This window comes from Melospiza melodia, chromosome 13 (genome assembly GCF_035770615.1).
Source record: "Melospiza melodia melodia isolate bMelMel2 chromosome 13, bMelMel2.pri, whole genome shotgun sequence".
Classification (NCBI taxonomy): Eukaryota; Metazoa; Chordata; class Aves; order Passeriformes; family Passerellidae; genus Melospiza; species Melospiza melodia.
Genome location: NC_086206.1, coordinates 10,774,896 through 10,798,386, shown reverse-complemented (window position 1 = coordinate 10,798,386; position 23,491 = coordinate 10,774,896). Strand labels below are relative to the sequence as shown.

At 41.8% G+C, this 23,491-nt stretch overlaps 1 protein-coding gene across 2 annotated transcripts in view; it reads right to left on the bottom strand.

The window, feature by feature from the left end:
* Positions 1 to 23,491, bottom strand: part of NKD1 (NKD inhibitor of WNT signaling pathway 1) — a 110,538-nt gene that overhangs the window by 19,372 nt on the left and 67,675 nt on the right. Inside the window, exons 4-6 of one of the 2 annotated variants that reach the window (XM_063167763.1) lie at positions 22,327 to 22,384; positions 4,281 to 4,387; positions 1,683 to 1,778 (exon numbers count right to left, since the gene is read on the bottom strand). In XM_063167763.1, the coding sequence (XP_063023833.1) occupies positions 1,683 to 1,778; positions 4,281 to 4,387; positions 22,327 to 22,384 (261 nt within the window). The remainder of the gene's footprint in view (positions 1 to 1,682; positions 1,779 to 4,280; positions 4,388 to 22,326; positions 22,385 to 23,491) is intronic. The other variant, XM_063167764.1, reaches the window with a different exon arrangement.

The window sequence follows — 23,491 nt, the reverse complement described above, 5'->3', positions numbered from 1 at the left end:
GAAGTGTGTGACATAAAGGGGAAGATTTGGAATGGTGCATACTTGTTGTTTCTATCTTTGGTCACATGTAAAGAGCTGAAAATTATCAACCTATCTGGTCCCTTGGTTGAAAGAATTTTTTTTGGCACAGGTTCAAGCCTGCATGTAGCAACCTCCAGACTTCAGAGCAGTATAATATTCAATCCCTGCACAGATTTGGTTTCAGTTAAGCTGTAGTCTGCTCTTGTAGCAGGGAGAGGTAGAATTTGGCTGTTACATATTCTCAAAGTACAGTCAAATTAAGCTCTTTGGTGTACCACAAAATCACAAGTAATTATTGTATATGTACTTGAAAGCATATTCTCGTTATGTTCAGCACATGGAACCCCCACTGACATTAATGGGAATTCCATGCCTGAATGTAAAAGACACCCATGTGTGTGGGTTTGGGTTTTGTGTGTTTTTCCCCTGTTTTTGAGAATCACAATAATCTTGTAATGAAGACTTAGCCTTGGGTCTTGAAAGACCTGGGTTCAATCTGCCACTAGGTTCTTGTGAGACTTCAAGCAAGTTATTTCATTTTTCTAGTCTGTTCCACAAACATTAACAAATACAGTACTACTACCTCACCCATCCTTCCTGCCCTCTCTATGTCATCTTCCCATTTGAAACTCTGGACTTAGCCTGCAACTTTTCATCTGCCTGTTCTTGTGCATGAGGGGCACAGACTTCACTTGACTATTCAAAGCTCTATAGAGGAGAGACAATAAAAATACCCTTGCAATGATGTTCAAATACACGTTAAAAACCCTGAACAACCACCATCTTTGGCAATGTCAAAAGAAATTTGCTTCAGACTTTTTGGTGTCTAAGGCCACTACACTTTCAGTTTTTGCCCTATTGCTTTCAAACAGTTTTTAGTAATTGTCACAGGCACCAGCATCAGATCTAAGAGAGAAAAAAGCCTTTGATTTTCAGCTGATTATCTAAAGGCATGGGAGCCAGTAAACACACATCACAAAAATCAATGACAGCAGACGGCATAAATCCCAAGTAAAATACATTCTTCTAGAAGAAATATTATTCAATTTGGGTTGAAATAGTTCTCAGAAAGAACTATATCCTAATCTATACATCCTGTTATTTGGCTTGAAGACATCCTGGTAATAAAAAATACACACAGGTATATGCTTTGACAGCCATTCTTTATGGTCCTCCAGAGAACATCATCAGTGTTATTTATACTTGGAGGGAAAAGGCAGAGATCAGCCCAATATTCATAAAAACAATAGAAGAGTATAGTTAGTACTGTTGGAAAGAATGTCAGCAAGCAACCTTGTTATTTGGTTAGCTTAACTCTGAAAAGCAGGAGAGAAGCCAGAACAATATACATTTGCAGGGGTTTATTTTGACAATGTGTTTAGCTGTTCACTTGTTTCAGATATTTTTCCTCCTCAAATGCCAGTACTACTTTTTAAAGGCTGATCTCAGGTATTAAACAACAACCAGCTTAAAAAATGGTACAGTAGATCTGAAAACAGCAAACTACTGGTGGGATTGTTCCTAGGAGGGAAGGGTCCATGGAAACTGCTGTTTAAGTTGGCAGGACACCTCTACTTCATAGTAGAAAAAATGTTCCTGTTATAAAACACTTCTCTTGTCAGCAAGTGCTGCACATAGAGGGGCAGCTGTGCTTTGCTTACCTCACGTGTGACTCTTCCGTTGTTATCAAAGTCATACAGAGTGAAGGTCCATTCTTGCCTGTTATCTTCCTCTACAGACACATCACATTGCAATTCCTAAGAAACATGCAAAGAGCAGCTGATTACCTACAGCAAAAGGCCTGTTTGCACAGGAGGCTCTGTGAGATGCTGCTTTCTTCCTTCCTCCTTCCCTCCCTTGTGGGAGGAAGCTCCCAGGGTATGTCCTGGAGAGGTCTCTGTCCACCACAACAAAGAGGTCCCATCATAATCACACAACACTCCTAACCCTCTGGGCTACACCTCAGAGATTTCACATCTTTCTACTACATTTTAGAAAACAGGAAAAGGTACAAGACTGTTCCCTGAAGCACTTGAAACATGGTAAGAATCCCCACTAAAATGTGAGAAGCAAAACTACACTTAACTCAGGAAGAAGAAGACAACAGAAGCAGAGGTGGCAAACCACAGGGCCAGGAGCAAGGATTGATGCAGTGTGGAACAGATCCCCACCAGAGAGACCTGTCCTCAACACAGATATTTGACAGGAAAAGGTTGTCAGAGTTAGCGCAGTACAACATCGCTGAAGCTCCTGAAACAGAGCCTGCCTTGGAACTGGCAAGAACAACCTGGGAGTCGAGCCTGCTCCTTGTTTTAACAATGCTTCTGTTAGCGAGAGTGTGATCTGTGGAAACCTGAAAGAATCAATTTGTTAAAGGGGGAAAAAAATCCCCAAACCAAAACCAAGAACAAAGGATGCACTTTGACTGACTCCAGTCACCTGGGTGCAAATCGTTTGCTGCCTCTCAAGGCCTGTGCAATCAGAATTATCCAGAGCCACAATAAGGCAAAACAGAGAAGTTACAGTGTAATTAAAATGAAAGTCACTGTATGCAAGTAAAATAAACAGCCCCAAATAGCTTCAGCACTATAGACCTCAAAACACCTGGTTGATCTTCCGACTTGAAACCAATTCCCTGCAGCAGCTATGGGCACCCGTCCCCTGCCGAGTTCAAAGGCAGCTCCTCTCACTCCTCTCAGTCGTAACAAGCCCGGCTGAGAGCTGCCAAGTGCCCCACACTCCGCTGTGGAAACACAGTTTCGTATTACATAAACATTCCTGGCACCTTTAGAAGCCAAATCACTTTCACCTCAGGTTTAGACCCCTTGTCGCAACACTGCGTTTTGTGATTCTTTTATACCTTTGAAGCATTTACCAGTCTCTCAGCTCCCAGCTTACACTGCTGGAAAACTTTCATTTGTAGAACAAGGGAAAAAAATATCAATACTTGGTTTCTTGCCACATATTAATACTTCCCTGTCCCACATTGCCTAACATAACATCTTTATGTGAGGATGTGCTCTGCTCAGTTAAGAGCCATGGAAACCTTCCGTGCATTAGTCACGGTGCCTAGAACCAAGTGCTAACCTTTATGGCATGCCAAGAACTACTTGGGAACAAGCACAGACTTTGCTGGTACAGTGGAGCTCCAGCTACTCTGGCACCAACCATGTTGACAGGTGTCCTCCAACGTTCAAATGTCAAGGCACTGTTAATTGCAATTTATCATGCCTTTCCTGTCTGCAAATGTCTGCTACTTGAGGTAGAATATAAAATAGGCCTGGAAAAAGAGTTATAGCTGTGGGGAAAAAAACCCAAACAACTAGGAAAAAAGAAAAGTCACCTCCCCAGAAGGCACAAAAGCAACACCTGAACTACCCATGGGAAACCTACCTCCCCCTAATCGGCTTTAAAACAATAAAAAATAAAATTGTACCAGAGTGAGATGGAAAAGAACACATCAGCCATGCTGCAAGGTGCCTGCATGGTCTTCGAAATATCAACTGAGGAAACGCAAAGCTCATTACTCACAGAGGCTGACAGCACCAAAAGGCTGGAGTGCAGAGATGAGTATTTGTGCTATTTTTTGCTGGTGCCAGAATATCTTCCTCCTCACCAAGACAGACAACCCACTGGCTGGGTGACTGCATGTTTCCATACTCACATTAATGAAAATACTCCCTACAGAAACAAAATCTGCCAACTGCACACAATGTCTGACAGTTATATGATGTTCTACAGATGCAAGCCTACAAGAAATTAGCCCATAGGACTCATCACCCTCCTCCTCCTGCCATGTGACCTGATGGGTTTCCCATACAGCAGGTCAGGGTTATTTCACTTTGGAGACCTGGGCACTGAAGATCAATCATTGCAGAAGCTGTCACAGGCATCTTTTACATTAGGCAGATTTAACCATATGCAATAGCACATGAAAGTCAATCTAAATATTTGATAATATGGTAGCTGGCCTAATAAATAAAGGGTTCAACTGAAAGCTTCCTCTTACTATGCATTTCAGATCCTGCAGAGAAATAACCATCATTTGATTCTCTCCAAACCTGGCAATAAGTGTCACTAATCACCTCATATGGAGCACTGACAGCAAGGCACTGATTTGTGCCACTTCTGCTGCCTCCTGTACCACTACAAACACTGGGAGCAATAAACATGCATCAGATGACACTATTTGGTCCACAGGTTATTTTTCTTCCATAATTATGTCAGTACAGCGAAACTTTAAAATACAAAGGACTTACTTCAAATTTCAGTTGCTTCTTGGAACTTGTGCGTGTGTCACTTTCTTTTTCTGCTTTCTTTTCATCTCCACTGCAAACTCCATCTGTCTTCTCTGGAGGCAAAGCCACTGCGAAAAGCATATTTAAGAAAAAATGCTTATAAGGAAATGTCAAAGCAGGCTCATATTTGCAAATCTGTCTTTATATTTAGGGTGAAATTGATATCAGCACACTTGTATGAGAGGATCATTATACTTGATTTGCTTTTGTGTTCACTACACATCTGGGATAATTTCAGCAGACAATCTACCAACAGCTTTTGGTACACAGCCTCTCCTACAAACATCACTAGAGTCACAGGAAGTTCAAACACAGTATTATGAGAATATAAAATAGCAGAACTGTTACTGCAAATAAGTTGAATAATTTGCAAAATATTGAAAGTTTCTGACATATTGCAAAAACCCATCACATTCACCAGCAGTGAGTGAAGTAATGAAGCTGAAATAAAGCCCTCATTCTGTTCCAGTTTCACTCTTCAAACACACACAAAGCTTAGTACCTTCCAAGAAGGCAACACTACCTGCCAAAAAGGTTAAGCTGCATTTTTTCAATGCATGAAATAGCATATTTCACTCAAGTTTCAAGTTAAAACATCAGGCACTTGCATAAATCAACAGCACTCATAAAGAGCATCAATATTAATATCTATCACAACATATATCAGATATACAACAGAAAGATATATGCTTCTCATGTGGATTAAAAGACAAAGGTCTAGAACTTAATAGCTGTTCCTTTGGCTTCTGCAGGGGCATTCAGCCTTGCACATGATGAAACCCTACATCTGAAGAAAACTAATCCTATCTTCATTAGCATTATGAAAATATATACAAACTTTTTAACCCTACCCTCAGACTTTTAGACAAGATTTTTTACACATCCACACACCTCTGCCAACATTATGCCCTCACTCCATGACATATAGCAGCAATCCTTCCAACTCCCCAAAGCCTAACAATGTTGCAAAAACACAGGTCCTAAAGTCAGCATTTTCATCTACCCAAAGCCTTTATCCCAATGCCACGTTAGGAACTGTTTCTTGGGGATGCCTTTGGCAGCAGCATCTCATTAAGTGCCAGTTCAAACAAGACAGATTCCTTACAAAAGAGGTGACATGATGATCCCCTCCAGTTCAGGGTGACCCATTTCAGACTGGGTTTACTGGCTCTCCTGGTGTCCCACACTGCTGAGCTGCCTCCCAACCATTCTTCCAGGAAAGCAAGTCACTAACATGCTAGAAGTTAAGATACTTCATTAGCCATTTTCCTGGGCTTTCTTTCATGTTTAAAATAGAAAAATTAGCTTCAAGAAACCAACCAACCAACAACACCAATAAAAAACGAAAAGCAAACCACCAAAACACAAACCAAAATAAAACTCTTACAACTGCCACTACCATAGCTTCATACTCCCAGAAATTCCAGAAGATTTCTGCCCCAACATTCACATTGTAACACTGCACTACATTTGTTTGTTTAAATTTAACATTATTGTATTTTGTTTGTTTGTTTTCAAAACTGTGGTATGCAATATAAGATGGATGTACAGTAAAGAAAAGGGAATAAATTTGAAATGCTGACCTTGGGAATTTCCTGTCTTGTGATACTTACTGGTGGTTTTGAGGTTATACTAACAACAGCTTCCCAATACATGTAATTTGCATTATACCAATGTGATGGTGTATATTGTACACATAATGACATGTTGATATGCTTTGATTTCTACTTTAAGTCATGTTAGGATTCCTTACACCAAACATAAGCCTAGTAGGAAGGTCAGACAAAGGAAGACAAAGCTGCTTCACAGCAGTTTCTTCCCTGACTTTTTTAAGCTGGTGTTATTGGTTGAGTAGGAATTGCTTCTTAGGAGGCTTTTGTATAGTGTTTATCACAGGTAAGACAGGTGTTAAAATAAATATTATTTCCAATACATAACTGAAGTATATCTGGCAAAGTGCTGTTTGCTTTATACTCGCTTTGCCCCTTGAATACAACTCTACATTCCCACAAGTTCAAAGCTAAGGTGACAAAACCCTCCCATACAACAAAAGACAACATTTGTTTGTCTACTCCAGTCCAACTTTGTTGCTACATTCTAAAATCAACAAGAAATGAAAAAGTAACCTGGGCCTTCATTACAAGGTCAGTTACACTGATAGTGCTTCTTCACAGCCATTAGACACAACTATAGATTTTCAGTGCCTCATCTGCACCAGTGACTGGTTTTCCACAAGCACAGTTATAACCTGATTAAAACTTCTCTAAAAGAGGCTTTTGCAATCCCTCCCAGTCTTGCTCTAAAGAATGTGAAATAAATGAAAGTTGGGCTGGTATGACCCCTACCTTCTTTGGGACAGTGAAACATCCACTCCTGTTATCACACATTTTTTAAATGTTTAAAAGTACACGATGGCCAAAAGACTTCTACAGTTGTCTTTTTTCTGTTGAGGGTCAGCGTCCCAAATGACAATCCCAAATGGCAATGGCATGGCAGACTGCACTGGGCACAGCACTGTGAGGCAGATCCTGCAGGAGGTGGCTGTTCCTGCCCCAGAGCCCTTTGTTGGGTTTTCTGTCAAAACAAAGTGTCTAACAGAGCATTCCCTCCTTCCCAGCACCATGCTCCTGCACTGAGCAGCCACTGGCATTAGAGCACCCAGCAGGTGCTTCAGAGAGGAACAGCAGAGTCACCTTGTGCTGAAGGAGCAGCCCTACCTTCCCCTGGCACGGTTAAAAACCTTTCTGGATGTACAGTTTGTGTGTTCAGATAGGAAGCTTTCACTTTAATGTATAATTTATGTAACAGAGGAAAAAATGTGCACTGACAAATTAGTCTTCTCAAAAAACAAGGGTTCAGCTATTGGAGAAGGAGGGGATACATCTTGCAGTACACTCCTTGGGAGAGTTTAAATACTGTATGCCAGAAATTATCCTCTTTGAGCCTCACTGACCTTTGATCTGAAGAACTTATTGGCCTTGCTGCTCCAGGGAATTATCCTTTGAAATCAGTTACTCATTTTGGAGCTCAAATGAAACGGGGAAATCTGGTGATCTCATCCTGATGTCAAGTTTCGTTCAGCAAAGAAAAATGAAATCTAACTGAAGAAACTTTAAAGGGCAATATAGAGATACTAAAATAATATTAACAAGTGATCAAATAATGTGTCTGTTCATATATCCCCATATGCCTTATCCAAATCGAATGAACATTTAAAAATACATACTGTTTTGTCTGAGAACAGAAGTGTTTGGTATCTTGCTGCTATACTTAGTTTTGACTATTGACATGTGCTCAATTTCATGAGGGATACAAACACATGCAGAGCCTACTTATAAATAAAATGAGAATGTCTGCTTGGGACAGTTAAAACTGGCAGCCTGTAAACAGAGATCCACCAGTGAGCCACATGCCAAGGTTTCAGATATATTCACAATGTGAACTTCCTTTCAGCTCTGCCAATGATATTAAACCAGACCAGACAAGATAGCTATCTCAAAGGACTGTGGAGAATTAATAGACTTGTGTTTCCAAAGTCTAGGCCATCAGAAATAGGTCTGCATACAATACATCATCTGTGCAAAAATACTTACTTACCTCCCTGCTCAGATAACAAGTCCTGACAAAAAGAACGTGCTACATAGACAAATACGCAGAGAAACAAACCCTTGTTGTGGGAATCCACAACTGGAGGGGGAGAAAATATTATGTTTTGCTTCTCATGGGAATAACCATATGCTCTCAAAAACAATGTTCCCTAACAGAACGTTTCATGAATTGAAATATTGCATATGTTTTCTTTATTATGTTCTTTTCTTGTTCATTATTAATGGTCTTGTATTCACTTCTATAACCTTAAGACACTACAAAAATGGGTCTGGACAATATTTGAAATTGGAAAGACAATAAAGGAAAAATATTAACTTGGAAAAATTGTGAAATACCATTCTTTCACGAAAAACAAACTGACTGGCTTAAGTGTATTAGCAGATGTTTCTCTCTACAATTATTAATTACTACCACCCAATTGCTCATAATTGAAGTGGGGGAGGAAAAGAGTAAGAGAATGAGCACCAGTTTAAAGATATTAAGACTCATCCCAGAAGAATTAAGCCTTTTTTTTTAGGGTTTGTTTTTTTGATTTTTTTTTTTTTTTCATTCCTAAGGAAAGGGGGTAATAATTCAAAAGGCTGCTTAGGAATCACCAAAATATCCCAGAAATGAGGTAAACTGATTGCTGCGATCTGTGTATGGAATGAAGTTAGAAGAGTAAGCTTCAGGCAGAAAGCAAAAATCTTTCTCTTGCCTCCATCCTGCATCTGACAATAAGGGAGAAAAAACAAAGCACCAAAATAGAGCTGCAATATAGAGCAATTCCTTAAAACTACTACAAGAAGCAAAGGGACAGATTATCTGTACATGGGGAAAAGAACAAAAAACCACACACTACAACCTGAGACGTGTGGGGGAGTAGGATAAAAGTAAAATTAAACAAATTACATATTAAGACAAGGAGGGGAAGTCATAAGTACTTCTATAACAGTCAAATTGAACTTCAGCAGCAGAATTTGACTGGTGGGATTGAGCACCCAAGAGCTGGCCAAGTTCATTAGTGCAATTCCTATGGACATCAACAGGGTCAGGGTTTCCCTTCCAATTTACAGACCTAGCAGATGCAGCAGGACTTAGGGACTATGAGAACCAAAGGGACAGAAAGAGAATTCATTTCATTGTTTTATCTGAGGTCTCTGATGTCTAAGTTATCTGCCAACATTTTTCTCATTGCAAACATAATAAACATTCATTCATAACTGACATTCCTCACTGACTGCACAACAACCAGAGCAGTAACAACCATCTTTGAAAGTCTAAATTGAGGAGAAGTCCTTTAATTAACAATTACATTCACATTCAGATTTCACTTTTAAGTTCTCCTGGAGGCCATGGATTAGGAAACATCACCCCCATCATTAAGCACACTGTTTTATTCCAATGATTTGATTGAAATTTACCCCTGATGGAGATAACTTTGCTTGAGCAGAGGCCCCCTTCTCCAGGGGGAAATGAACACAGGGAGAACGGGATCAGGGAGGAACATTCCTGTTCCACAGCCACCAGAACAAGCCCATAGAAAAACAGGCTCATCCTGGGGCAGTGCCAGAAGCATGTATTTAGCTTTCCCTAACCGAAAGCTGAAGCTGATGAATTAGACACACCCTCCAAAACAACAAAGATCAAGCTGCCTTCTCTGAAACTTGCTGTAGGAAAATTAATTGTCCATTTTATGTCCAGTGGGACAAGTCAAAACCAACTCAGAGGGAGCTGTACTAGCAGTGCCTCCTACCAATGTGGGATGGGTATTTCAACCTGAAAATCAGGAGAGAACCCATGTTCTATTTCATGGTTTCTTGTTGACAGTTAGAACAAAAATTAAAGACTCAACTGCAACCCATAAGGGAAAAGAAGTCACAATGTCACAAGATCTACTCACAGCACCTGACCAGGAGCAGACAGAGCAGAGGGACAGTGACTCAGACCTTGTGGCAGCTTGCAAAAAAAAAGTAAAAAAGAAAACCCAACCAAACCAGACCAAACCCTAACAAAAATAGACAACCAAAGTATGTTTTAAATATTCAGGCATGGTTCTGACTGACAAGACACGACTAGGACAGTGAGGAATGGCTAAACTGAAATTCACTCCGAAATTCCGAGAACAGTTTCTCTCCCGAATAATATGTAGTCAAACTCACAGGTCTGTGCAACATCACCTTCCTTAAAGGTTCAATTCCTTTTGCCAATCCCAATAATTTGACATTTCTAAGTAGAAGTACTTCCAAACATTGATGCAAATTCACAGGTTTCTATCTAAGTCTGGCTTTTTTGGTTTGGTCGTTTTGGGGTTTTTTTTCCCTATTATGTTGTGGAAAGGGAGGTGCATTTTTTACTATCTCCTTACAAGAAAGGTTTTGTACTAAAGATGCAGATACAAAAGACAATATGGTTTCTTTCTGCTAACTAGGGTGTAACTCATACATGCATAAACACTAAACCTAGATTTTCCACACTCTATCTGGAGTGAGTCTGCTAAAAGGAAGGAGTTTGCTGAATTTTGCCGGATTATGATTCCCTTTTCCAATTAGTTCCCCAACTGGCTATATTTCATCAACAGAAACTGCCAGATTAAATGCCTTACTTGACCATCTTCACCCAAAACACTTTCATGTTCAGTTCTCAAGCTTCAAAATACCTTTTGGATGAAGATCAGACAGCACTAAACAGAATTACTAATTAATTAAGCAAAGTTAAATTTTAAACACTGTTTGTTGTGTTAGCCAAAAGCCTGAACAGAACAGTCCTTTTTTTTCCTTCCTCATTGGAGATCAAAGAAGATAATTTCTCATTCCCCACCCCTAGTTAAAAAAAAAAAAAAAAAAAAGAAGAAGATGAAAGCAGGGAAGAATCTCCATAAGCTTTGGTCAGAATAGCTCAGGATGATACCTGTAGAAGCAAGATTTTGTTTGATCAGTGGACATATCCAAACCCACATGAACAGAATGCAATCTGTTGTATCATTTACATGGTAAGTGTTCCTTAAGTGAAAACTGTCAGCGTCATATGGACCACTTACCACTTCCTCACAGTGCTGTGTGTCCCAGGGCTCTGAACGGCACTGTGAAGTGTTGAATTCAGCTACTGAACGTGGACAGATGGGGACATCAACTGATCACTTGTGACTTAAAAGAAAAAAAGATCTCTCTTCTCTAAAGATGGTTCTACACTGATTTTAGTTAGAGCTTGGTAACAATTTTGCTTTTTAAAAATCCATTCTCATTGTAAGTTGCAGACACGCACATTCATATAGAATTTTCTATCTTACATTTCCTTTGCCTTTGTCTCTTTGGATTTTTTTCCCCCTGAGATTCACAAGAAAGGAAAAGAAGAAAAGAACCCAGCCCCTGCATAACCCTTTATTCAAATGAAGACTGAGTAGGTAATGTTATTAATAACGCAGTCTTTGATATTAACTTGCTCCCATCTAACTTGGTTGCTCAATAAGAAAAATGTTGTTTCCACCACCTTTGCTGTGATAACAGGGCCTCTGAAGGTATCTGAACTGTAATTTTCAATTCCTCAGAATTGCCTTCCCATGAGGATGAATGTCACTCTGACCCTCACAGCACTAACCTGTTACAGAGAGCAGTGCTGTTGACCTATGGCTGTAACATTATTTTGGTTGTGATGAATTGTTACAGATCTGACAACTCTTTAATAGTTAATGGTTAATATTCAGTAGCAGGTTCAGTGGTCCCATCCTCACAGCCATTCCCATATTACTCTAGGGGGTGGGGGGGAGGAGAATGGAGACTGATCCACAAACAAGAAAAAAGCATTATTGTGATTAATATCAGTAGTCCAGCATATACATGTGCACATGTCTCTTTCCCTTTTCATATTTCTGCACGGGTGAGGAATAGTACTGAGATAATACATCACATCCTGCTAAACATGCAGAGAAATAAATTTTATCAAGCTTGACCCAACCACCTGAAGTCTGAAGAGTACACAGGATCTCATCAGAGAAACAATTCCCACAGAGCAAAGGGAGGAATCTGCTCACCATTGAGCCTAAGGACCTCGGCCAGACATGGAAGCCCACATACTGCTCAAACACAGAAAAGGAGATGGTTTGGAGCATCATTTGCAACACCCTTTCAGGAGGAGCCAGCCCTTCCTGCTGCTCTAGAGAGCCCAAGTCTTTGCAACTCAAGATTCAGCTTCCCACTCTGAGCCACCCCTCTGGTGGAAGATCCTGTGATGTTCCCCTAGACACTGTCATTGTGACTTTACCTTCAGATGCAGCATCTTGGAATCTGGGCAGCAGTAAGATGTGCTAGAGGGGCTGGCAGCTGTCCCTGCAGGGCCCAGGAGCTGGCACAGGGCAGCTCCCAGGGAGCAGATTGGCCTGAACCCCATCTGCCAACCATGTCCTACCACACCTGGATGGCTCCATTCTCTTCAAAGCCTCCTTGAAATACCAAACCAAGGGTCTGCAGCACCACACTTCAGCTTTATGCCTCCACATCCTTAGGATGGACTGCAACTCCCTCCTAAAAATATCTTCCACGTACAGAGTCCAGGGCTGCCTTGGCTTCCCCCAGCAGCTCCCGCGCCAGCACGGAGCCCTGAGTGCAGCCCTGGCTGCCAGGCACAGAAATGCTCTCCACTCCTCCAGGGCCCTCTCAAAATTCCTTGGGTAGTGGCTCTTTTACTTCTGGATATTTCAGGCTACAATTACTATTCCTTTCCTCTCTTTCTGTTACCTTTGCAGTTTTAAATCCTTTTTGGTACAAAGTTGAGAACTCTGGATGACGTATTTTATTGGTAAAAGAACCTGGATTGCTGGATCAGATTTATAAAGCATGAAAAAACTGATTTCTGGTAGTTTTGGTTGTTTTTTTTCTTTTTGTAGACTGGGGGTTGGGACTTTCCATCTAACAAGAGCAGCTGGACTCCAAGCTCTTTCAAGAGCAGAAATGTTGCTTCAGGTTCATTTCCACAACCCCACAGCGCTGCATTTATTATTTGCTTTTACTCACAAACTAGTTGTGGTTACAAAAAAAAGCTTGTCTTCCAAACAAATGACATTTTATCTCTTGCTCCACAGGAGAATAAGGTTGACTGCTACTTGTGCTTTGAGGTTTGGATATGATTGAGATGAAACATCTGTTAAGAAAAAAGGTGTGGGGGGACTTTTTTCTGCTAAAAATATCATGCCTTTTTTTTTCCACCAAACTTGAAACATGTGATGAAATTCAACTTTTAAAATATAACCCTGGAGCTACTTGAAACTATAAAAGTCTCCTCAGTATCTGAGGCAAGTCAGAATTTCCACTGTTCAAGCTGGGCTTTTATGAAGAGCAGACTTTAGAAAAACCTGTAATCTGTCTAGGTAACAAAGGGCACTTGTTCTGCCTGGTGAGGTAAAACTTTGGGTTTCTGTAGCTACTGCAGCAGAAGTGGAGTTGAAACACACAAAAGCACCCTGATACACACTTTGAATTTGGAACAGCAACTGGCAAAGCAACATGCTTGTCATGGCAATGGCCCCCACAGCTCTGCATCCACACAGCCCAGGGCTTGCAAGTCTCAGAGCATTGCTGGGGCTGAACCCACCCGGCACAGGGCTCAGGCTCTGTCTAACTCTGCATCCATCAGGCAGGCCATCTGGATGGAACAACTGCTCCTAAACTCAGCCCCAGAAATGCAAGAACCATTCAACCCTGTCATAATGTGCATCCACACGAGACACTCCAAGACATGAAATCCCTACGGGCAGGAGAGAAGGGCCTTGACAGAATAACAAACAAAAACCCTCTGCAGAAAGCTACCAAACCCCAGCAAAGGCAGCACTCAACCTCAGCTGCCTGGCTCTGCCACAGGTCAGTGAAACACAGGAAAACTTAAAACATCAGGAATATTTGGGAGTTGCAGCAGGACATATTGCCTATTAAATGCAGTGTTCAAGGTTTCTAAAAATGAGTGCAGTGTTTCATGTAAAGGCAAGGGATCTGAAACATATATGTTGTCTTCTGAAATATCAAAGGCCAAAACTTCTTTCAATTATAAGTGCAAAAAACTGGAATAATTCTAGGAACACCAGCATGAGAGTGTTATCTAGTCCAAAATCTTTGACTGGAAATATGCACTGGCTTCACATGGATTAAAAAAATAGAAAAAAAGAAAAGACAGAGTCGCAAGAGAATCAGAGAAGAATGGCATTTTGAATAACTTTTCAAAAATATGTTTAATAAAACCTCCATGAACTGTGGTCAAAGCTACAAGAAAAATAACTGGTAATAATCGTTGCTGGGAAATTAAAAGTAGAAAAGGACCTTTGTTCAAGTAGAATAAATGAAACCACTGGTATTCATCATGTTTCCAGAGAGATTGTTTTCAAACTCCTGACTTGTTCCCATATTTCATTCTTTGTTCTTGGTGGAGGATGTCCTGGGGCAAAGCTGCAGTACATTATTACACTGCTGCCATGTACAGTAATGCAGCTTTATCTGAGCCCACAGACAGGGGCTGCTCTCTGCCGGGTGCAGCCTCTCCCCAGGCACAGCTGAGCTCACCCAGCAGTGCCGGGGCAGGAGGGCAGGGCAGCCCGGGCAGGCTGGGCAGCGTTAGCCAGCTGTGCCACAGCTGGAGCAGAGCTGTGCCCAGCCTGCCTCCCCCTGCACTGTGTGACAGTCACCCTGCCCAGCCTGACCAGCAGCCAGTGAGCCCAGAGCACTGCCCAGCCCTTCCAGCTCCACGGACACACCACTGCCCAGCCCTATGGACACACCACTGCCCAGCCCTTCCAGCTCCATGGACACACCACTGCCCAGCCCTATGGACACACCACTGCCCCAGCCCTATGGACACACCACTGCCCAGCCCTTCCCAGCCCTATGGACACACCACTGCCCAGCCCTTCCAGCTCCATGGACACACCACTGCCCAGCCCTATGGACACACCACTGCCCAGCCCTATGGACACACCACTGCCCAGCCCTTCCAGCTCCATGGACACACCACTGCCCAGCCCTATGGACACACCACTGCCCAGCTCCATGGACACACCACTGCCCAGCCCTATGGACACACCACTGCCCAGCCCTATGGACACACCACTGCCCAGCTCCATGGACACACCACAGGCCCCACAGCCCTGGCACCATTTCTCAGCCCTGCTGCAGGGAACCTTCCCTTGAGCTCCACTCACTGAGTGAGCAGCCTGCTGGAACCTGACAGCCCAACATCCACCATCATGCCTTGCTCACCTCTGGGGTGCCAAAAGCAAGCCCAAGAGCCTTCCTGCCTTCTATGACATCTCCCTGAGCTACACCCTTTTGGCCTTCCATTCTTCTGCTTCCCACACGCACGCTCATGGTCTGGCTCACAGGCTACAAGAGAAGCAGCTTGAGAGATGTGTAGATGTAGATTTACCAACAAGTGATTTTTTTGCCTCCTACCAAACTAGTTCATGACTACCCCAGAGCTGAGAATAAAAGAATATTCTTATTGTTAATTGATTATTTTAAAATGACCATTCAGGAAGAGCATTAGCTGCTCCACAGCAGAAGGAAAAGCTGCCAGACTTAGGTAGATGGAAAGAACATGGAAAACCAATATTATTATAAATACTATGCACATAATATTATTTTAAAGCTTTTCATATTTAAGATATTCATTAAGGATCAACTCTTTGCTTTTTTTGAGGTTTTTGTTCACTTCCCTATCAACATTTGGCTTTCTTCAGCTATCATAAACAATATAGACCACTTGTAAGTTTGGAAGGCTTTCTTGAGCACTCTACTTTGTAATTCTCTTTTTATCATATTCTAAGGGACAGACATGGCTGCAGAAAATCCCAAGTTTCATTCTCAGCCTGCTCCTGAACCAAATACGCAATCTGCCTGTGTTCAATGTAACAACTTTCCAGCTGTGTAGAAAGATCTGAACACAGAGATCAATGTGAAACTGCTACTTACAGCAGGTATGATCTTCCCAGCCCAATGCAGAGGATTCTAACCCAGAACACTCTCAAGCCATGGACGAAACATCATCTATCACAGCCTGTTGGGCAGCACCAGCAGGAGCTGGTGGGTGTCAGCTAAAGAGAGTGACATGCCCCATGCAGGGAACACAGCGAGGAGAGCACATGCTCTCCACACAGCAGCAGCACACTGAGGAGGAAAGCTCACCCTCTGAGGTGCCCTAACAGCCCACTTTTTTTTCACTGCCTTTCTGTGCTCTGCTTGCCAACATGGGTGGGAGCTGTTAGACACACTGTAAAGGTTCACTTGGAAACACCTGGAGACCACTAACTCATTACACAAAGGCCATGGGCAACCCTTGGATGGCAACAGTCTTTCATCACTACTGACCTGGCTGCACTTGAAACAGCAGCTCCAGAAGTAAAAGCTTCTGATCCAAATACCAACCCCCCTCAACTGGAACAGCTAATGTTAAGAAACACTTGTACAATTTTATATTTTTTTAAATTTTTTTTTTTAAAGTGCCTCATGCCGTAAGATTTTCCTCCCACTCATGGCAAGCAGCCTACCTGCTTCTTATAATTTCCTGGATCTGTGCACAACCACAGGAAAACTTCTGCTAATCCTACCAGTCTCATGTTCTTTGGTGACTTTTATTCTAACTGCCAAACTAAGCAGTTTTCTCTTGGCACTCTCCCCTGCTCCTTCCTCCCCACACCCCCACGTCCTTCGCTGCTCCTTCCAGCCCACAGTGCCCAGCTTATCATCTGCCAGCCTCAGCAGGGACCTGCTGCTTGTCACACGCTGCTGGCTGCTGCCACCGGGTCACCCCCTGGCCACAGACATTTTTCAGAGCTGTTCCATGTCATATTGAGTAGTAGGAAAGGATACAGCAGAAACCTCTCGGGAGCTGAAAGAAAATACAGCCAGTGATCAGCAGCCTGAGGTGATCACATAGCATGTACTCGTGCACAGCAAAACTATGGTAAGTGCACAGGATTAGCAGCAAGTCCTTAAAATGCAGAGTTCCCATCTAACATCCCAGAAGGCTGACCACAAGAGCACTTTTAAGGTAGAATTATTAACACTCTATTTGCAATGTCAGGGATAAATAGGTATTCTGTTTAGGAACCTGAGAGGGAAGGGACCATCATTTTCTAAAAAGCACCAAGCCTGCATCAATGGTACCATACAGGTAATAACTGTGGTGCCAACATAAAGAAAATTTGCCTGTGTGCAAGATGCAATCTATGCCTTTTCTATAAATACACTGGAATGTCATGTATTTAAAATAGAAAAAATTATTTAAGCATTAGAAAAATAAGAACTATTATAATTGAAAGCATTAACTAGGGAGAGGAATGCCATTTGAAATAGCTGCCTTTTATTACCTACTCACAGCTCAGCTTAGAAAAATACATTAATTTATTAGAGTTAAAAGATTAACGAAGTATGGTAAAAAGTGTCACCCAGGCAAGTAGAAGATCAGCTAAAACTAACTAAAATGCTTGTTCAAGTTTTCATTTGCTGACAAGTTTATAACAATTTGGGCCCAAGTACCATACCTTATCACCCTTCCTCTGAGCTGACATCCCAACAAATATTCTTCCAATTACTAATTTTAGAGAAAACTCCAGGAACTAAAGCCTTCACTGACTTCTTTCCTGAATGGAGAGAGAGGAAAGGGAGTAATCTCACACAGCAGCAGCCCCACTGTGGGGTGCACTGGGCAGGGATGCTCCCCCATGCCTCCCCTGCTGCTGCATCCCCTGGAAGCCAACGTGCTCCCATCACTGGGATGTCTGGGATCAGTGGGGAGGGGGAAGCACGTGCAGCTGGGGGGTCCAGGCAGGCTGTCAGAGCTGGGCACAAGATCAGCAGCCTTAAACCACCAGTTCATTCTTTGTTATTGGTCCCTTGTTTGCTTATCAGTTCTCATTAAAGTCGAAACTAACCCAGCTCCTCATGCTGGAGCACTGCTAACCACACCTCAGCTCCCACTCAGCCACAGATGCTGGGGAGGAAGACGTGCAGGACAGACTGCACACACCAGTAAAATGTTGGAAAACATATAACAGTGTTAAGAATATAAAGAATAACTTTTCTGCTTTGCTGAATACAAAATGCTTTAATTGCAGGTTGAAAAATTACATAACGGCTTGTAAATATGTGAAAAGTTCAACAAGTAGCTCTTGTACAGATCTGCTAGGGTTTTTTTTCAGCAACAACATGTACTTTGAACTCTGTTGGAGGGCTTTCTAATATTAATAGGCAAGAAGATGACCTGAATAATTTGTCCTTTCTGGTACCAGAACAGAGAACATCTTATATCTAGGGCTTTAGATACATCTGTCTTAGGAAACATATATAAAAAATTGGGTTTGTTGATTCAGGCCAAGCTCTGTCAGTACTTTCAGCAGGGCTTTGGATATCATGTTCAGATAAGGCACCAGGAAGGCTTGGATCTTCTCCAGTCTTCTGTTGAGAGAATAATAATCAAGACATCACCCTTGGCTGACAAATGAAACAGGGAACAGATTGCTATCAGTGTAAGAGGCAGCTCCTCTGACAGCTACAGGACTAGATTGATCTCAAGAGATGCAAGATTTCTGATTAAGAGAAATACTTAGGTCATACTTTTCAAGAGAACAGTGACATGAGAAATCACATTATTGCATAAATAACTGGGACAATAGGTTAGGCATCAAGGTGAAGCTCAAGCCTTCACTGTGAACTCCAAAAGGCAGCTGTATCCCACAGGGCTACAAAGAGCTTGTACTGGGACAAGAAGAAATCACCCCTTTGTACAATCAGTCTGCATCAGAGGACTGCATCAGGAGCTCCTTCCTGAGCTGAACTTTCTGAAGTTTTTAAATGCTCAAGTGATAAGATGGAGAAACCCCAGTTCATTTCAAGAAGACATGGAGTGGCCAAGATAAGAAACCTCTCCTGGTCTACAAGTTTTAGCTGCAAAAATTTCTAAAAGCGTCCAGGGAAATGAGGTGAAAAAAGTTCTGGAGAACAAGAGCAGGACTCTCGAACAATTCATCAGAAGCTTACTTATGCCTAGGAGAGTTGAGAGAGAATGGGATGTCATTATTAAGCACTCAAATAGCAGATGTCTTTCTGAACCACCTGCTTGTCTCCATGGCAGAAGAGTGACTTGCCATTTGACACTGCACTCAATTCCTGCCTGCCATTTTAGCTTCTCCGTCGACACAAAATGGGAAACATCTCCTAATGTCTGTGCTAGTTTTTGCAACTTCTTCCAGAGCCAACCCCAGCCATTCAGTTCTGGTAACCCATTATTCTAGCTAGGGACCAGGAAGGGAAAACGGGAGCTCCTTTATATGTGAAGGGTGATGAAGCATCTCCTTGCTGTGCAGAAACTGGGGGAAAAGGAAGTTTGAGCACGAGACACTCCTACACAGCCACAGCAGATTGCACATGCACTTCAAGTCTGCCAAGTGGAAGGCTCTGAAATGCACTTGGAAATCACCTGGAACGCAAGATGCGAACAAATCCACTGAAGAATCTATATCCAGCATACCCAATTGTTGTGTTATTAATGAAAGAGGAAGAAGGAAAACAGAGCAAGAGTAATATGAGACTGAGGTTTCCACTGGTGTCTCTTATCTAAGGAATCAGTCTCTCGACTGACCACATAAGAGAAAATCCAGAAATTTCAATTTAGCGACTTGCCCAGCAGCAGAATCAAAGGCAGGTGGTGGCTGCAACAGACAATGCTGGTCAAACTGTTTCTCTCTGCACAGCACTCAATAACAGAGTTGCTGCTATTGAGTTCTAACCTCTTGTCATGCAGCAACATTGAGTCAACAATCCGCTCTCATGGCTTAATGCTTTTGATGTTTACTTTGTTCTTTGTATAGTTCAAAAGAAAGCACTAATGCACCAGTCCTCTTACCAAATACAATCTTAATCCCAGAATCCCGAGCCTTTTGCTGTTGGCCAGTTAAGTCTGTTAAGACGAAAGGATTTGATCAAGCTTTACATAACAACACAGAAGTTAAATCCAGCAAAGAGAGTTCTTTTTATCTGTACTGCTCAGACAGCTAAGAGAGGGAAAAAAAAGGTAATGAACTTGGCTATGTAAAACAAAATAAGGAATTCAATTATTTCTCTTATTGCCACTTTGCCTTTTCAGTGAGAGTCTTTCAAAGAACTCAGATTTATTCTCCAATAAAGTTCCTGAGAGAGAAGGCTCTAACGTTCCCCTAAACCAGAACTGTGGAACTTGCTGTGCTTTTTGTGCAAATCTGAGAAATGTTTCCTTTTCATCCCTACCATGAATTTATGAAGACAGAATACAGCTCACTGATGCATGGTATTTGCCATCATCCTCTCTGAGCTTAGTCCAACCAACCATTTCCCTGTCTGCGAAGCTGTTGGTGATTTTGATGTTATCTCATGACACACGAGCATATATTCATGAAGCACATGTGTTACATCAGTACATACGTGAAGATCATGAGGCAGCAAAAGAGGCAGGACAACTACTTTAGATGGAAAGATCATTCTATGTTTTAGAATATTAATTACATTTTCCCACAGAAACATTTCTATGCAGAGAAGAGGTACCACAGTTGCCATCTTTGTACCTAAGAATTCAATCTGTGCCCTAGCAAAGATCTCAAATCTGTTTCAGCTTCACTTTATCTAATACCACGATTTTGTGCTAGTACTAGCACAATCATTAAAGTATGATGCAAGTACAAAGTTACACAAAAAGGATGCTTCAACACAATGATTGTTGTGTTATCTGATAATTATAAGATTTTCTATATCTGAATGAAACAGTTAGCACTGTCCCCAGCATGGAAAGCACAGCCTGGAGATCTGAGAGCAGAAGGGATGAGGAGCAAGCTTTGACAACCTGCATGCATTGCCTGAGCACAGGGTGGGAACAGCCATCTCCCTCCCAGCTGGAAAGATGCCACAGAACAGCTCTCCCATGGTGACAGCACACAAAGGATCGACCACTGCCGGTATCTAAATCTGGTCTTCACTACCCAGCTACCTCGTAACAAAGGAGACTCATCAGAAGCAATCATGTGAAACTGCTGAAAGACTGAAATTACAGTTACCTAAAAGGCTTTACATTCTAATAAAAAGAATCTTGCTGCTGACTAGTTCAAAAATATTACATATTGAACGTTATGTTTGCTATGCAAGATAATGCCACACAATAAAGAAAAATAATTAGAGGCAAGGAAAGATAGAATGAGACAAAGAAAATGGAATTATTCACCTTGCTGACATTTAATATCCTGTCTAAGGTAGTTTCTCCTATCATTCTAAAATTAAAATCCTACCCGATATCCTAGTAAGGGAGGATTGGAAAACTGTGGTGAAGTTAAATACAAAACCACCCAACAAACACTGTCTCCATGATGGCAAGTATAGGTTGCCTTTGTGATTAACAGTAGCTTACAAGCACCAGCCAAAATTCCTGTTACGGCACATATGAGACATGCAATCTTTGTAAACTACAGAGATGAGAGAAATTTGTAATCCAAGACTTACAGTGCATTAACACATTGCACAGGTAAGGAACTGGAAGGCAGACATTCCTAACAGAGAATCTTTCATGTTATACAAAAGCTTCTAATACCAGAAACAAATGATTGGATTATAAAAGTATAGAAATTTCCAGCTTAAGCTTGACATGGTTCATTGCCCTAAATAAACTGGGCATAGTGTTTCCAGTCCTGTATAATATAAATCCAGCACTCAGCCCATGCAACCTCTTGTTACACTAGAGAGTTTCTGAAGTGTCATTTCCTTGAAAGGAATGAGCAACAATTTAATCTCCTGCACTCAGAACCCCCATTGTCCCAGAAGCTCAAGGTACCCTGGATGTGTTCTCTGGCAGAATGCAGCATCCACACTCACAGGCACCAATGTCCTTCCCAGCACAAGAGTGATTCCATCTCAACGGCCTGACCACAGATAAGGAGATGAGATGGGAAGAGAAACTGTCTGAGGCAATAATGATTCCATTCATATTCCAGAAAAATGCGTTGAGTAAGAGTCTCCAGTCTTACTAGAAATTAACGTGGGAGTTTCTAAGGCTGGTTTGTGCAAGCCAGAAGGAAGTGCAGTGTCCCACACAATCAGAGCTAACAGTTTCACTCATCTGCCACCTCTGCCAGGGACAGGGACATCCATCACTCTACCAATGCCAGGGGAAGTACCTGGAGATAATGGTGAGACCCTGAATTAAAACACTTGGTCCCTGTGATTCAGCTGGGTGACTTTTTCCAACACAACAGTAGCAGATACAGAAATAATACCCTATTTCCATCTTAACAGTTTTTTCAAGCAAACAACACATCGGTAGATCAAGAACTGCACACTAAATAAATGCATTCTTACACTTATTTATTCACTAACTTATTCCAATACTCCTTTATATTAACCAAAAAATGTAGTTCTTTAAATACCTTCTAGATGAAAGTGTTCATCACCAATAGTGTCTCTGTAGCCTTCCCCAGATAAATCCTGTTTAAAACAAAACAGAACAAATTAACTACAAATACACTGCACAGGAAGTGTTGAGGTGTTTAAAATATGTATTTATTATTGCCAGAATTAATTTATAACATGAATGAGAACACAGAAACTGTCTTCCAAGAAAGTCAATCACCTTATTAGTGGTAGTCAATGCATTTGCTGCTATTTTACAACGCTCTGGACATACTTCTGGACAAAAATTTGGTGAAGATGAATGGACTACACAGGGGAAAGAAAAAAAAAGGATCATATTTAAATGATTTTATAAAGTAATCTTTAGTCTTTCAATGTCCTTTCAATCAAGCAAGATTAAAAACTCCAAATGGAAATGATAAAGGAGAAATAAGCCCTTCACTACCCACAGAGGAATGTCATCACTTGGTTCCACCAACAAACAGAAAACTTCCATATGCCAGAGGTCACCCAAGAAAAGCAGATAACAGATTCTGACAAGCTGCCTGAGCCTTCAGCTCTGAAATTAATGGAATTCTGTCAACCCCAGTATGTCTAGAACAATACAGAAGCAGATGCCATAGATATGCAGACAGACTTATCTCAGACCCAAAAACCATCTCTCCAGTGGTGCTGATGCAGTTATAAAGGGCAGCAGTGGGATATGGAGCTAATCCCAGTTACAAACACTCTGAAGAGCATTCTCACTCCTATTAGCAAACCCTTCCAGCTCCATCACCCAGCCCAGCTGAACCACAAGCACTGGCAGCTTTCCTCATGTCCTCACTGCTCTCAGCCATTCCCAAGCCATGGCAGCACCAGTGCCACCGACCTTACACTGCAGTCCAGCTCCCTGGAGTCTCCCCAAACACCCTCTGCCTCTGATAAAGTTATGGTGACAAAGAAGGATATGGGGCCAAAAAACTGGCATGCTGCACTCACAGCAAAAACAGAGCAGCAGCACAGAGCCAGAACTCTCAGCATCAACCTGTGGGATGGAAGCTGACCTTGGAGAGCTTTTAGCAGAAGATAAGGATAAGGGAGTAACCTGTGAAAATTAATGTCTGGTTGGATTCATTAGCTTTATTGTTAAAGAATTTGATCATGATAAAGGCAGTTCACCTCTTTTTCTTGAAAAAGCTG